This window comes from Rhinatrema bivittatum, chromosome 8 (genome assembly GCF_901001135.1).
Source record: "Rhinatrema bivittatum chromosome 8, aRhiBiv1.1, whole genome shotgun sequence".
Lineage (NCBI taxonomy): Eukaryota > Metazoa > Chordata > Amphibia > Gymnophiona > Rhinatrematidae > Rhinatrema > Rhinatrema bivittatum.
In genome coordinates, this window is record NC_042622.1 from 55,415,949 (window position 1) to 55,433,413 (window position 17,465).

The 17,465-nt window shown below is 42.7% G+C and overlaps 1 protein-coding gene across 2 annotated transcripts in view; it reads left to right on the top strand.

Annotated features, from left to right (window-relative positions):
• Nucleotides 1-17,465, top strand: part of DHX35 (DEAH-box helicase 35) — a 179,578-nt gene that overhangs the window by 18,355 nt on the left and 143,758 nt on the right. For both annotated transcript variants that reach the window (XM_029612952.1, XM_029612951.1), the window contains exon 4: nucleotides 8,174-8,251. In XM_029612952.1, the coding sequence (XP_029468812.1) occupies nucleotides 8,174-8,251 (78 nt within the window). The remainder of the gene's footprint in view (nucleotides 1-8,173; nucleotides 8,252-17,465) is intronic.

A 17,465-nucleotide genomic window follows, 5' to 3' on the forward strand; every position in this document is an offset into this window, starting at 1 on the left:
AAGCTACGTTGTGGGTGGAATGTCAGCATATTTCGCCACAGGAGATTTGCAGAGCGGCCACCTGGAGATCGTTACATACGTTTGCCAGGCACTACCGCCTGGATGTCCAGGACCCGGGTGCGGGGGGATTTGGAGCAGGTGTGCTGAAAGCGGGCCTCTCCGGATCGAAGCCCAGGTAAGAGAGCTCTGGTACATCCCAGGAGTCTGGACTGATCCGGGTACATACAGGGAAAGGAAAATTGGTTCTTACCTGATAATTTTTGTTCCTGTAATACCACGGATCAGTCCAGAGTCCCTCCCATTTGGAGTTCGCAGGTAATAGAGAGTCCGCTCATTTATCTGTTCTTGGTTTTAATCGGCAGATCTTTGTTTACTGTGTCTCATGGGTTCTGTTCCCACTTGGGGGTTAGTGAACCAGTTTAAGTTATTAGGTTACTGTATATAGTTAGTTTTGGTTTCATACCATTCTGCTTTGTGACTGAGCAATACTGACGGACTGTAGTTGGCATCCTGGTATTTATGGCAGAGTCCATCAAAATTTCTCTTTCTCCATCTGCTGAAGGGGAGGCAAAACCCAGGAGTCTGGACTGATCCCTGGTACTACAAGAACGAAAATTATCAGGTAAGAACCAATTTTCCTTTTAAATACAAAAAATGCATTTTACTTCATTGGATAAAGCTGTCCTCGCCCACAGTGGATATGTGGAAAGCATTAATGATAGAACTAGTTCATGTTTTTTCAGACTTTGCCTGAAAATGTGTGAGTAGCCTTTCCACTTGAGGAATGATGTGGCTGAACAGAGAACAAGTTATTTTAAATACTCAAATATGCTTGCTTAAAATTATTCTTTCATGTCGAAGTGGAGATATGGACATTTGTTAGGATCCTGGACAGTGGGGGGAGGAGGGGTGGGGTAGGGGACTAAATGAAAAAACTTGGAGTACAAATGTGTTTGAGAATTTATTGGCAGTTTGTAGTAAATTGTATTCCTCAATAAAGATATATTGGAAAACAAAATCTGCATGGTAATGAAGACTGAAAGGCATAGACATAAGGAAGTGGCTTGGTGCTTTCTCTCTGTCTTTCCAGTTCGGAGGATGGGTCTTCTGCCAGAAGGGCAGGGACTCACCTTCTTTGGTAGTGAGAGAACCTGTGTCCTCGTAATGCCAGTTTCATTTAGGGGCAGTGGATATTGGGCCTCTTCAGTGATAGTCTTGTCTGGATGCCCACAAAATTGTATTACATTATTTGTTATTTACTTAGGTGATGGTAGGCATTAGTCAGGCCTCCTCTGGAACAGAATTATCCTGGAGTTTGTTCTGATGTTCCCTCCCCACTGGATATGGGAGAGAAAGGTTCATAGTGAGATTTCTTGGAAATGACAGCAGTTACAGACCATCTCTAATCTGCCCAGTGTGTTATTTCTGGGATTGACTTTTCCTCCCATACTTTTGGTTCAGGGTGGTTACTGCCACTCTGTGCAGGTTGCTCCCATGCCATCTGTTAAGGGTGGTGATTGCCACACCAGGCGGTTACCCTCGTGCCTTCTGTTAAAAGTGGTAACTGCTAGTCCATGGAACTGTGCCCAGTGCCTTCTGTTAAGGATGCTAACTGCTGCTCCATGCAAGTTACCCCCAGTACTTTGTTTAGAGATAGTAACTGATGTGTCATGCAGGATGCCCCCAGGCTTTATGTTATTGATAGAGTCTGCCACTGTGGGCTGATTATACTATTGCTTGTGGTGGGATTAGGAATTGTTATAGTTATGTTCAAAGGCCCACTGTGGAATTTAGGGGCCTGAAGATTATGGATTGGATGTGGTCTGGATGAGCTTAAAGACCTTGCCAGCTCTGGTATGCTGGTGCTCCAGAGTTAGGGCGATTTAGTTCCTGCTGTTTAATAAGAAAATAATGAAAAAAGAAAGATAATGAAGGGCTTTGCCTCCATTTCCCAACTCTCCCTGCAAATTGATTTTCTGGATGGTGCCTTTGATGAGCAGATTTGTTCCTGTACTGCCTTGGTTAGTTTGCTATCTGTTACAGTTCAGGGAGCCAGTAGCACTGGCCCTGCCAGTATCAGTCCTCGAAGACCATGCAAGGATATCTGGAGGGGGGGGTATTTGTCTTTTCCACAGTTTGTTCCTTTCCAAGAAAAGCCCAGAACAATGGAATTCGCATATGCTCCTCTTGTTTCTGAAGCCTTATGGGTCAATGTTTTTCAAAGATGATCCATTTAAGTAAGGGCCCTTTCTTGGAGTTCTGGTCTTGCTTCATGCAGCAGTCCATTTTTTATAGTCTAATCCAGGTGGTTTGTCGACGGTACTAGGTTGACATTTCTTTCTAGGTTTGGGCTCTGTTCCTTAGTCATGGATCAGCCTGGGAACCCTTAATAGGTGTTGCTCCTGGGGGGTTGGACGTGGCACCAAAAAGAGCTTTAGGTTCGCCCTTCTATGGAATGGGCTGATAAGAGTGATGTCCTTCAAGAGAGAGGTGGGCTTCTCAGATGCTGATCCTTGCAAAACCTGACTTATCTGGGAGCTCGGTTTGATACTGCTTTGACCCAGGAGTTCCTTCCAGAGCAGTGGATCCAGAAGCTGTAGGATCCCATAAGGAGTTGCAGAGGGTTGTCCGCCCTTTGGGGAAGATCTATCCTTAATCCCTGGGTTCAAGGGCAACAAATCTAGTCTTGGTACCGAGGGTCAGGCCACCCATGTGTCTTCTTTAGAAAGCCTTGTTCTCTTAGTGGAATTTCCAGTCCCATAACAACTTGGTGTGGTTTTCCCTCCTGGGATGACTAGCTGGAGATTATATTGAAGGCTACAACGCGAGCCTGTGACTAGAGGAATGGAGTTGGTGCCATACATCTGAACAATAGTGCCTGAGGAGGAGAATCGGTAGACTTCATTCTCAAGAGCTAGTGGCTTAGAGCCAGTGGTATCCCGAAAAGACAAGCTAGTCTTTTGGGATACCACTGTTTTTGGCTAGCGTGTCTAAAGTTTTCCACTCAGTTATCGGGTGGGTAGTACTAGTGATGATAGATGAAATCAAAGTAGCACCATTCATATAGCTCCAGGGGGTACTCAGAGTCTACAGATTTCTCTAGCGATGAGTGTTTCCTCTTCTTCTGCGTGAGCGTTTCAGTTCCTACAAACTTGATTGGCGGCTCATATACCAAGAGCAGGTTCCATCCAGATTAGAGTGTCTTTCGCCATGCTATGGGCATGGGACAAAGGTGTCTGTCACAAGAGTCCTTTGATCTGTTTCTTATGGTTGGGATTGTTTGTGTCTGGATTTGGTGGCAAGTAGTGTGGGTGTGTCTGGACACCGATTTTTCACGATCACCAAAGGGATCCTCAATCGATCGACATAGATGTTCTGAGGCAGCATTAGGCCAATAGTGGAGCGTATTATGTATTTCCTTCTTAGCCCATGTTTCCCAGAGTGCTTCAGTGAATAGCAGGCCATTCAGGCCTGGTTTTTCTTGTAGTCCCAATCTGGCTTCTGAGCCATGGTGAGAGTATATTTAGCATCAGCTCATTGGAGGTCTCTTCGCTTTCCAGTATGAAAGTAGTAATGTTTCATGAGACTCTTTTTTTGCTTTTTTTGTTTTATGGTCTGGCCCTTGAAAGGGCATGCTTGGTGCAAAAATTTGTTCCTTGATTGTGCTAGCCACGCTTAAAGGCGCAGAAGTTTCTTTGTTCATGTTTACTTCCATTTCTGGAGAGTGATTACGGTTTGGGGGCTTGGAGTGGTGGCACATTCCATTTCTTTACTCATGATTTTTGTTCAAGATGACCTGACTAAAGGGCTGGCTCTTGAATCCTTTCTTCTGGCTGTTCTAGGATGGCATTAGGCTGATTAAGCACATTTTCTTACTGGTGCTATCCTTGAAATCATTTTTCCGAGTCACCATGTGTTCAGCCCATCGGAGATTGGTTTTGGACATGCCCTTTTGCGGGTGTTTTCTCTTTGCAGAAGGTGACTTCATACAGTGCCTTTCCTTTTGTTTGTCTTGGCATTGCGTCAGTCGGTTTCCTTTAACTTTAACTTTTGTTGTACCAGTACGTGTCTCTGTTGCCCTTTAGCGTCTTAAGGTTACCCCTTCCTTTTGGAGTTCAGATCAATCTTGTTTTCCATGGTAGCATGAAGAAAGGAGAGACAACTCTTCATGCAGCATTAGGGTGTCAGATTCAGGAACTGATAGCGGTGGCCAATCAGGTTTCTGGTGTGGTGTTACTGAAACTGATTAGAGTTCTGTGAAAACGCAGGTTATGTCATGTACAGAGTTGCAACTGATGTCTCCTTTGTTTCAGCAGCTGATGTGTTCTTTACAGTTTCAGAGCCCGCTGGATTAAAGAGGTGGTCACAGCTGCAAATATGGTTATTGTCTCCTTGCCGAAAAGGATTTTCCCTTACTCCATGAAAGTGTAAGCCAATTCTTTGACAGAGTTGATGTGGTGGGTATCTCCGTCAGGGGCTTTAATGAGCGGTGACTTGGTTGTCATTGCCTTTTTTTCCTAGCACTTCTGTTTTCCATATCCAGGTTAGGGAGGATTCCTCCTTTGCCTTGACTGTGCTGCAGTGGACTAAAGCAGCATCCCGCTCTATGAGGAAGTAGCTTTGGTACATCCTATTTGTGTGGACTAGCCTGACTGGTTAAAGAGGAAGGTGAAATTACTATTTACCTGAAAATTTCCTTTCCTCGAGAACAGTCAAGCTTCTTCACACTCACTCCCAATGTTGTTTTTTCAGTATTCTTGCAGGATAGACATGGAAGGAGGTGGATTGCTCTGATGTTTGTAAGTGGGGATGGATATTATTTTTCCTATGTTGCCTTGTTTTTCTTTGTTTGTTTAGATTTCTTGCTCTTATGGACGTGACTTAAATAACTAACTTAATACATTAATAAGAGAAAAAAGAAGAGTAATTAATGATGGATTGTTGATGGTCTTAAAATTGTCCATAGTTTAGCTGTTGCAGAATTTACTGGTGGGCTGATGTACACTTTGAAGTGCCGAAAAGCAGAATATATATAAAAAAAAATCTAAATAAATGATTGCACACCTATCTCCATTTCCTGAGAGAGATCATGCAGGGGTGTCTGCTGCTCCACTAGCCCCTGCAGCATCATGTAGATAGAATTTCAGTGGGTACCCACATCTTTGAGACACTTGTGAGAGCTATATGAGGGGGTCACATCAGCAAACTTTTGACCTCTGCCTCCATCTGCTGGTAGGAATGTGTAACCCATGTCTGGACTAGCCTGACTGTCCTAGAGGAAAGGAAATAATCAGGTAAGAAGTAATTTCACCTTGGAAATTATAAAATTGCCCCCTCTTTGTACAGGTGCTCTATCTGCAATATGCATACTTCATTCTTCAGGGAAAAGAGGTAGAGTTAGGGCAGACCGTCTGAAATCCCTGTGCATTGTTCACAGTAAGTATTTTGCACCCTCAGGGTATATGCGCTAAAGAAATACCCATGGCTCTGGCTGCCACTGGATTTTCAAGTGAAACTCCATTGGAAATTTCCCTTTGAAAATCAGCTAGTAGGCCCAAAGCAGGGGGGGGAGGGAAGGTGGGCTGAAAATAGTCCTCAGGGAAGATAATATTGGTAACGGTCTATATAGTGTACGTTGTACATGCAGACTTTACAGAGTGTTTTCTAAGCAAACCCGCACGGACCACCACTCCTCGGTTGTGTCCTCTTTCCGCCTCACAAAGAAACTGTTATGCTAGAACTGCTCACTCAAATAACTTGTCATATCGACACCGCTATGTTATCTGTATATATTTTATTTTTTACCATTGGCTCGATACTGTAAGGCCGCGGTAGAAACAGTGCGGCAGTGTCAGGCGCACCCTTCCTCCCCGCATGCACAGTTCTCTTGACCTAGCGCCTGATACTCTCTTCTAATTGCATGCAAATGCATGCCGCGGCTGTAACGCGTTAGGGAAGGGTTATGCCCGCGCAACCCATTTTACTGTATAGGCGCTGTAGCGCCTATACAGTCTGAAACTAACGCGCGTCCACCCGCCCCCCCCCCCCCCTGCCGCCGCCGCCTGGAACAGGCGCCCACCCGCCCGCGGCCTAGATTTAACACGCGACCACCCGCCCCCCGGATCCCGCCGGCTGCCTGGACCCACGCGGCCCTCCGACAGGTATTTAAAAATTTTTATTTTTTTTTCTGACAGGTTTTATGTGTCCCACAGCATTACATTTTCTCGATCATCTCTGTATCGCTTTTTTTTTTATTGTGTTTTATTGTTTTTGAGTATCTTAAGCGGTGTCGATGGATTTGTTACTAGACTCACAGTCCTAACACCTACTAGGGGGAGGCGGTAAACTAACATGTTAAGGCCGCGACAAAACAGCGGGTTACTAAGGAGATAATATCAGCGCCCGTTACAGTATCGGAGGGGAATAGCTAATTCCTTCATTATACAGCTAATTCGTTCATTTACACATCATATACATGCTGCATGCGGAAAGGGTTATGTGTCTATTTTACGAAGCACTAAGGACGCGTGAAACTGGAGACTGTATCGCTGGATCGCCTTACTCGTCTGTATTGTGCGCTCCCAGCACGTTACAGACGGGGAATCTTTAACCGCACGTTACTGTATCGACCTGCATGTAAGCAATTGCTCGCCACTTACCTGCTTTGCTCTTCAGTTAGAAATTGTTTAATCTATCACTTTTCTTCTAACAGCCTTGTTCTACTTTCCCTGTTTTAATGTAACTTTCGCTTTCTGTGTTAACTGGTTTCCCCCCTAGTTTATTGTAAACCTGTACGATAAGACGTGGTCTTGAGCATCGGTATATTAAAAGAAGTTAAATAAACAAAATAAATAAATAAAACCTACACTCAGAATTTCATTTTCAAAATCCTAAAGAAACTGGCTGAATATGCACTCAAATTAACTCATGCAAAATTGCAGCTGCTCTAAACAGGGCATAGCGCATGTGGGCTTATTTATTCGCGTACTTGTTAAAAATCAAAGTCCCAGCTCCCCCTTCCGCACCCCCAGAATGCCTTTCCTTAGTGAGTGTAAAAGCAGGTGTGTAACCGAGCACATTGGCTCTTGATTGATTTTCAAAATGCCACTTATGCTTATAAAATAGTTTTATACACATAGGTCACTTTGAAAATCAAGCCCAAGAGCGCTGCTCTTTGAAGCAGAATATAGCAGCAGATAGACTGCAAAGTCCATCGTCTGCCCATGATTCTTTCCTGTTGCAATACAGCAGACCCTACTTTTTCTGTAGCTTTACCTTCACTACTAAGTATCTTTTATACTTGGTCCATTCTTTCTTGAATTTTTGACTCTATATTTTCTCCAACACCTTCATTGGGAAGCTATCCCATGTATCCATCATCCTTTCTGTTTATACATTTCTTTATATTATTCCTCAGTCTATCCTCTTTGAGCCTCATATCATGACCTCTGTTCTAGAACCCTCTTTCCATAGAAAAATGCTTGTTCTTTGTGCATTATTTATATCTTTTAGATATCTTCTGTCATTGTCAATCTCTGTTCTCCCTCCTCTCCTGTGGGTATACATATTTTGTTCCTTAAGTCTCACTGTATAGAACTTAAGGTGCACTCTGCATCATTTTGGAAGCCCTTGTTTGAAATGTCTATACTCTATATCTTTGTGGATGTATGGCTTCCAGAATTTGACTGTACTCCAGATGTCTCACCAATGATTTACACTGGGAGGCAATGTTACCTCCTTTTCTATACTGATAATACTGCTCCCTGTACACCCTGGCATTCCATTGTCTGTCTCTCTCTGCTGACCACTTCCCAGAGTTCCTGTAGTGAACACCATCGTGTTTTGTCTCTAATGAGGCATAATTGAATGGGCTTAAACAATGAACTGTCCCAGGCAGCCCTGTAATGCTAAAAGTGTGTTGAAGCCTCCACTGGAAGTTTGCACTGTCATTGACTGTGGTATGATTGCTATGTGAATATTTAAATTTTTATGTGCTGTCAGTTTACCACTTTTCACTGGAATTGAATTCATTGTTGTAAAAGATGTAATTATTTTAAAAGTGCTCTTGATGGAAGCCGGCATCATGAGAAGATATTGTTAATTTTATTATGTTTAGTTAATAAAATCTTATCACTATAGTAACATGTTGCATTTATTGGGGCTTGCTTTTCAGTATCTGTCAGAAGCTGGCTGGACTGCAGAAGGCAGAGTAGTAGGTGTGACACAGCCTCGCAGAGTTGCTGCAGTTTCAGTAAGTGTTTAATGACTTCTCTTTTGGCCCTTTTTTTTCCCTAAAACAAATTCTTTGTTTTCACTTTGTGCAGAATATCCCCTGAACTATAGAATTTTCAGGTTAGGTTGATGTAATGTCCAGAAAACTTGAGGATTTTGCTGAAAATTGGGGGGAAAAGTACTTTCCTATGTACACATTATCTCCAGAACCATTCAACCTTTACAAAACCTAGGACCCAGAATAATGTGTTTCCAGAGAGCCTATAGTTCTAACTAAAAATTGGGGGATGATAGGAATGGAAAATCACTTTTGGAGCTGCAGTACCAGCAGTGGCCATCAAATGGCAGTATCCTGTTATAATAGATGATACTGACACTTTGTGGCCAGGTTGAGTACTGCAGCTTGCAGAGGCAAATAGCAAGAGTAATCAAGGAACAAAATACCTCATTGCTGTTTAAGTCATCCCTTACTTGTCAGTACTGCTATCAGAGCTTGCTGTGAGAAAGTGTGTGTAGCTGAGGGAGGAATAAGTTCATTCCTGTTCATATCCCACATCAGCCTAGACTCCTGGATTTTGCCTCCCTGCCAGCAGATGGAGACATAGAAGAAAAGCTTTACTTACACTGCTGCTTAATTTAGTGTGCCACCTGCAGTCCCGCAGTATTTCTATGTCTCCAGCAGATTATAGAGGTGTAAAACTCTATCTGGAGTATATTAGAAAGAAAAAGATAGGTTAAATTCAAGAGCAGTCTTCCCAGGGGTTGTTAGTGACCTGGTGGGATCATCCTTTCTGGTTGAGGCGGATGAGCAGGGGGTTGGTAACCATTGGTTGAGGCTCCTCCTCGGATGCAGTGAGGGCTCTGAAAGCTGGTGGTCCAGTTCCCTCGTTACCCTGGATAGCCCTTTCATTCCAGCAGTCATCTCTGTAGCATTTGTTTCAGGAAAATATTCTTTTGTTTGTATTAAAGTAAAAAGAAAGAAAAAAAAAGAAACAGAAGCCGTTGTGGGAGTGCCTTTGCGCTGGATAAGCTGCAGGAGGTCAGGGCTCAGACTGTCCCTGTGAGTGATTGGATATCGCTGTTAAGGCAGGGAGGGATCTGGCAGTGAGGTTTGGTCTCGGCATTGAAGAGGCGCCGCTGCAATAAATAGGCAGGCAGCACATGCGGGAATACTTATGACATCAGCTAAGGATCGTGGCAAGAGCTGCCACTCGTGGGGAGCCACATTCACGGCTAGATGTGCCATCTCCATGTCACAATTGTATTCGTGCAGAGACTCACTTGCAAGCTCACTATGATAACCTTATGCATTCGGTGAGTTTCCTTTTCAATACTGGGCACCGCGGTCCAAATCGTTCAAATATACGGGAGTTGGTATCATTATTCATAAGGATATTATTTTTGAATTTTAGGGATATCATAAAGATCCAGGAGGTCATTTTTTAATATTGCATATCAAAATAGAGCAATAACTTTATACACTGTTATCGGTATATACCCCCAACACATAACAAATCCCCTTTCGTATTTCATTGAGTGAAACATTTTGGGAATATTCACAGGGATCCCTAATAGTTGGGGGGGATTTCAACATCACTCTGAATCTGCCATTAGATAATTCTCCCGGTCATCATCTTTAGATTCTAGAGGAGGGAGGGGTGGTCAGGCTAATCTGGTAGAGGTTTGGTGCTCACGTTACCATAAATCACACAATTATACTTTCTATTCCTGTGCACATAAATCCTACTTTAGGATAGATCTTTTACCAGCAGATAAGGGCATCATTAATAGAATTACTTCTTCATATATTGAATCCATAACATGGTTGGACCACGCCCCAGTCTGGTTTAATATTCAGTTTCAGAACTACAATAAAGGGCAGTTATGATAGTTTTCTTGCTGATGAGGCTTTTAGGGAACAAATTAGGAATCATATTAGCTCCTATCTTTCTATTAATGATACCCCAGATGTTTCCTCTGTCACTGTGTGGGCCTGTCTCAAGGTAGTATTGAGAGGCCACTTTATTGCTAAAGCGTCTCATGAGAAAAAATGCAGAGAGATGATCTGGAATGAGTTGCTTTCTAAGCTCTCAAGTTTGGAGAGTTGTCATAAGATTTCGCTGTCACCTCAAGTATATCATGACATTCAGATATGTAAGCCTAAATTAGCAGAGCTAGATACAGCCTCTATAGCCCATAAGTTAGACTTAATAAAACAGAAACATTTTGAAGGTGGCGATAAAGCAGGTAAAATCTTGGCTAATAAACTGAGGGGATAACATAGCCAGAATAATGTGGTGAAAATTAAAGATGCAAAAGAAAATATCTTGACAACAAACCAAGATATTAGAAACCATTTTTTGCACTTTTATTCTGATCTCTATAACGCAAATCTTTCAATAAAACCAGAATATATTGGTTTATACTTATCAAAGGGCTCTCTGCTGGGCTTGACAGAACACCAGCGAGAAAGCTTGGATAGAGAGATCTCCCAGCTTGAGGTAAATCAGGTATTTAAGAAATGAAACTGGGTAAATCGCCCAGTCTTGATGAGTACATAGCACTCTTCTACCAAGTATTTGTCGACCAGTTGGCCTTATTGCTTATGAAAATGTATGATGCCCTTACATGCTTTTCAAATATGGTGGGTATTACAGTCTTGGTCAAGCCTGGCAGAGATCCAGCTTTATGTGGGTCTTATAGTTCAATTTCTTTGCTGAACTTAAGACTTAAAAATCTTAGCCAAGATCATTGCTGATAGGCTTAATAATATACTACCTACTATTATACATCCTGATCAGTCAGGATTTGTATTGGGTCGTATGGCATCGGACAATGTCAGAAAAATCATGGATATCATCTGGTGTGAGCGTAAGCAGAAGGATCCATTTCTTTTGCTAACTATAGATGCTGAAAAAGCTTTTGATGTAGTTCATTGGCATTTTCTATTTAGAACACTGGAGAAAATGCAGTTGGACCCTTTTTTTGGCAGTGGATAACTAAGCTTTATGATCAACCCAAAGCCAGTGTTAAGATTAATTGGGGAGGGGGTTACTCAGATACATTTGAAGGGCTAGAGGGACGAGGACAGAGCTGCCCCTTATCTCCCTTACTCTTTGCAATTTATTTTAGAACCTTTTACAACAAAGATAAGGGAGAATCCTTTGATCCATGGGGTTATAGTTGGGTCCTTTTCATTTAAAATGTCCTTATTTGCAGATGATGATTTATTTCCATTGTCTCACCCAGTGGACTCCTTGAGAGTGACAGTTGATGATATTGCTAAATTTAGTGCAGTATCGGGGTTCACCGTTAACTGGGCAAAATTAGAGCTTCTAAATGTCACAACCCCGGCTGATCAAGTTAAGGTTTTAAAATCTCAGTTTCCTTTTAAGTGGTCAAAAACACAAATTAAGTATCTGGGGAATCATTGGAAATTCTAAGAATCTTTTCCAATTGAATTACCCCTCTCTTCTGTCCCGCATATATAAATTTCTGGAAGAGTGGGACCGGTATCACATTTCTTGGCTGGGCAGAATTGCTATACTTAAGATAAACATTTTTTCAATGTTTCAAACTATACCATTCACAATTCCACCATTAGTATTGAAAAGCTGGCAAAGAAGATCTCTTAACTTTATTTGGAAGGGGAAACCACCCAGAGTTGCTAAACAGTTTCTGTTCCTTTCCAAGAAACAGGGAGGTCTGGGAGTACCTAACCTGTCATAGTATCACGCTATACCTCATTTTAGAACACTTGTAGAACAAATCCCATTAAACCTTGGGTTTCCTTAGAACAGGAGATTATTGGGAAAATGCCACTACAGGCACTAATATGGCAACATAAGAAAACGTGGAGACTCATTTCTCGGATGCCCCCTACGGTTTTACACACCCTCTGAGTGTGGCAAGCTTGGAAGAGTTCACTAGGTGGTCAGTGGGATTTCTATCTTAGTTCTTCACTATTTGATAAATTAGCATTTGGCCCAGGTCTTACATCTCCATGTTTAATTTATGGAAACAGTGGGGGATTTCCTGTATCGAACATTTGTTTGGGGGTATACGGCCCCCTGAGTTTCGCTGATCGTCAGAGGCTTTAGGAATTTTCAGCAAAGGAAATTTATGCCTTCTTACAGGTCAGGCATTTTTTGTCTAATGTTTCAGTTGCACAGGATCTGGCGAAAGGGGTATCTATGTTTGAATCTTGGTGTAGGAATGCTGATAAGATGGGGAAATTACTCTCTAAATGTTAATACCTTGATCAATAACAATCCTCCCTCTACTCTGGGCTATATCAAGGCCTGGGAACAAGATCTGAGGTGACCATTGCTAGACGAGGAATGGAAAGTCATTTTTTTGGAAATGGGAAGAGGGCTGATTGCTGCCAATCTAATTGAAAATGGGCACAAAGTTCTATATCAATGGTATTATACACCCGCTAGATTATACCGATACTCCCTGATCGCTTCTGATGAGTGTTGGAAGGAGTGTGGGGGTTTGGGAACATTTTTACATATGTTGTGGGATTGCTCATTTATCCAAGGTTACTGGGGAGAGGTCTCCACTTGTCTACAAGGCATGTTGGGCTTTACTTTTATGTTGTACCCCTTGCAAGTGTTACTGAATGTACCCATTTCTGAAGGAAATAAATTCCAACAAAAATTAGTGATACAGATTTTCATCGAACGCATTGTGAGATTGCGAAATTTTGGCAATCCTCACAGATCCCTTCCTTTCAGAATTTGCTTCACCGAGTACATAGTTTATATTGTATGAATAAAATTACTGCCTATGAAAGGAATACTATGGCAAAAATTGACAAAGTGTAGTCCACTTACGTTCAGTGGCAAGATTCTAGCTTCTATGAGGGTTAGTGAGGTATGGGAGTTATCTTACTATGGTGTGGTTTTGGGGAATTCTCTATGCTGCTTTATTATGTTTTGCTCCCATTTATTGCAGGGGAACATAACACAGATAAGACATCAAATGTTCCTCCAGGGGGGGGGGGGGTTCAGGTGCTATTGCTTTGGTGATAATATGTAAAAGTATGGCTGACTTTGAGGGTAGGGGGTTGGGGGTGATCAAGTATATTTCATTGGGAGACATACTAAAGACAAATTATGTGTTGAGGGATAATGGGTTCATGTATGTTGTTTTAAATCTATCTTATATATTTGTACATATTGACCAAGTTGGCATCACTATTATTTATACCCTGTCTTTAATACAAAATTGTCAAATTAAAAAACAAAACATAAAGTAATAGTCCAATATGGTCTGTGAACAAACATTTTTTTTTTTTTTATTTTTAACACTGCTGTTCATCGGTCCCTAAGATCCATTTCTCCAGTCGATTCAATGATCATGATCAGAGTCAGAGGAACTGTTCCCAGCAGCCCCATTCAGAGTCTAAAATGAGCTGAGCCTCAGCTGGTGTAGCGTAGAAAGTAGTTTTCCCTCCATGAGTCACTTTCAACTTGGCTGGGTAAAGCAAAGATGAAACGGACCTTTCTTTCATATAACAAAGTACACACTGCTGAAAAAGCTCTTTCGAGGTACAGTAGTTTCACAGGAGTAATCCTGAAAAATTAGGATTTTATCTTCACCAATTTTTGGTTGAGATCCCCTGTCGCATTGCCTGCAAAACCGCCATCTTGTGATTAAAATTCAAAAACCTGGCGATGACAACTCGAGGTCACCCCTGACTGTACACACGCGGGCCTAGGCGATGAGCCCTCTCAATCAACACTGGTCCCAGGGAGGGATCCAAGGAAAGCTCCTGTACTAGCCAGGTCTCCCGCAGCTCAGCATCAGTTATAGACTCCGGGATTCCCACCAAGCTGAGGTTGTTTCTGCGGGATCTATTTTCAAGATCTTCATTTTTATCTTCCAGCCATGCTACTGCAGGCTGCAGCAGCTCTCTGACTGACGCAGCCTCCCCGTGTGCAGAGTCCTTCATGTCTGAAACTCGTTGCTCCACGGAGCTCACCCACTGAGTTACTGCTTCCATCGAAGCCACTATTTCATCAAATTTCTTAAAAGCTTGCTCAAATTTCATGTCCAGAGTTTTTGTCACCGTGTCAATCAGGTCAGTATTGTATACGGCGTCACACATGGAGAGTTCCTCTTCCCAATCCACCATTTTAGGATCAGTGAGCTTGCTCTTCTCTTTCTTTTTGTGGGTGGATTTTGTGGTCAACCCATCCGCCAAGCAGCCCAATAAGATGAAATACAGCCAGCAGAGCCACAAAAAACTAAGAAAAGTGTGTTGGCCGAGAACAGATGGAGTTTATTCAGGGTGGATGGTGAGTAGGCCCCAAAAGCAGAGCTGAAAAATGTCCTGCTCTTACCACGGCATCACGTGATCCCCATGGTGCGAGTTTTATTGGACAATGGCTTATATCAACCTTTGGAGCAAACCAAAAATCAAATGGTTTCTCAGGAGGCTCAGGAGTTGTTTCACTGGGTGGAGCAACACCTGGCAGCTCTGATGGCTCTCACATAGCCAGGGTAGACAACATGCAGGTGGATTTTCTCAATTGGCAGAGACTGGACCCCAGAAAATGGGAGCTATCTGCTTCTCATTCATGCCAGGTGGGGGATTCCTCAAATGGATTCGATGGTATTGAGATGGAACGCTAAAGCTTTCTGATTTTTTCAGTTGCAGGTGGGAGCCCGAAGCAGAGAGAATTGATGCTCTGGTTTTACAGTGGCTGCTGGGAATTCTTTGTTATGTGTTTCTTCCATGGCCATTGGTGGGCAAGGTGTTACTGCGAATAGAGAAACACCTAGGCAAAGTGATTCTCATGGCTCCAGAGTGGCCACTTCGACTGTGGCTCACAGATATAGAAAACTTGGTGGTGGATGGGCTATTAAGGTTTGGTCATCGTCCGAGATTGCTTCGTCAGGGTCCAATATTTTCGGATCAGGCAGATCACTTCTGTCTCACGGCCTGGCTTTTGAAAGGAATTGTTTGAGGTGGAAGGATTATTTCGAAGAAGTCATCGCCACCTTTACTGCTAAATTATTGGCCTATATTAGGGTGCGGAGAGTTTTCGAGACTTGGTGTATTGAACAGGGTGTGCAGTCTACTCAAGCTTCAGTTTTGTATATTTTGACATTTCTGCAAAGGGGTCTGGTGAAGGGTCTAGCATTTAATTCCCTTCAAGTGCAAGTGGCAGCCTTAGGCTGTCTTCAGGCCAAGGTGCAGGGAATGTCCCTGGTTTCACATCTGGACATGGTTCGTTTTCTTTGGGGGGAGGGGGAACATTTGCATCTGGTGAAGAAGATGTGCGCCTCGTGGAATCATAATTTGGTTCTGAGGGTGATGAGAGCATCTAAAGGATTTAGCTCTGAAGGTAGTTTTTTTGGTGATGATTTGTTCAGCCAGAAGAATTTCAGATTTTCAGGCATTATCCTGTAGAAATCCATTTCTACAAACTATGGAGATGGGTGTGTCGTTGCACATGGTGCTTTCTTTACTGCTGAAAGTTGTTTCTGCCTTTCATTTTAGTCAGACAGTGGAGCTTCCTGGTTTTCCAAATTTGGATTCGTCTACGCCGCATGCAAGGGAACTTCATTTATTGGATGTGCAACAGGCATTATTGAGGTAAATCAAGGTGACTAACAGTTTCGGAGATCAGATCACCTCTTCTTGCTTTGGAATGGACAAAAGAAGGGGGCGTAAGGCTTCCAAAGCTACTATTGCACAGAAGGAGACAATTGGATTTGTATACCTTAGCGGGGGTCAGCTGGTGCCTGAGTTTCTACGGGCTCACTCGACTCATGAGACAAGTGTCACCTGGTGTCTTCACAGGAAATCTGTTGGGCAGCAACCAGGACGTCGTTACGCACTTTTGCCAGACATTACTGACTGGATGTCCAGGCATCAGACTCAGCAGAGAGTGTACTCAAGCAGGGCTGTCACTTCCCACCCAGTTTGTGAGCTTGGTTACATCCCAGGAGTCTGGACTGACCTTGGGTATGAGCAGGAAAGAAAAATTGGCTCTTACCTGCTAATTTTCGTTCCTGGAATGCCACAGATCAGTCCAGTGCCCCATCTGTTCAGGAAAGCCCACTCGTATTTGTAGTATGTATAAGTGCAGAGTTGCTTGTTGTAATAGATTTCTGATTGAGGACTCCACATTCCTCTTCGTTTTGTGAGAAGGATTGAGGTGGCAGTGTCGGTAAAGCTTTTCTGTCTCTACCTGCTGGCAGGGAGGCAAAACCCAGGAGTCTAGGCTAATCTGTGGTATTCCAGGAATGAAAATTAGCAAATAAGAGCCAATTTTTCTTTTTTTTAACTTAGGGCTGAATTTTCAAAGCCATTCAAATGCATAAAATGGTTTTTTATGTGTATAAATGTCTGCTACAAACTAGCCCAGGACTCAATGTGCATTAAAAGTACATGTGTAACCTGGTTTGATATATACTTTTATGCAAATGGGGAGAAGTATTCTGGTGGACAGAGTTGGAACTTATGACTATACTCTGTGATTTATCAAAGTGTGCCTAAGTTAACCCACACAAAGTGTGCCCTCTGAGGAGGAGGTATAACTTTTTGCAAGTTTCTTTGAGTGTACTAGGCCAATTACCTGCAGATTTTCAACGCAAACTTGGCATGCCTAAATTTGCTTTGAAAATTCATGGTAAAATCTCTGTGAAAGGTACACACAGACTTTACCCAACCATGCACAGTTATAAAATTATGTAAAGTTTGTGAGTCTTTGGCATCCCGAGTTAAAGCTGTTTTCTGTTCCTCGTTATGGCGGTCAACTCATTTTCCTTCTCAGAAGGATAAAGCCCCCCCTACACACACACATGTGATCTGATATGGAGTCAGATGAAGTATAAATGAAGGAAGAAACCAGAGTTCACAGCGTGAAGGGCTCGGCAGTCTAAAGTGAGACTGATAAATGGGATGGAGGGTCCCAGGGAAAACCGTTCTGCTGCATTGGAGGAGAACCCGCCAGGGAAGCAATGAGCATGGCAGCTCACATAAATCATTGCAAAATATGTGCGTGTTAGTATCGTGGAGCATGGTACAGAAGTGGTGCTTTCAGAATTTGACATTCGCATGTTTATTCTGAGGAATGAGTTATAATCTGGGAATTTATGGCAAGTTAGTACAGGAAAAATGCTTCATTAGGTAGTACAGTGGAAGGCGTAAAAGTTAGTAACATGTTAGACTGCTTGGAAAAGTGATTGAAATACTGATATTCGGATGAATGTCA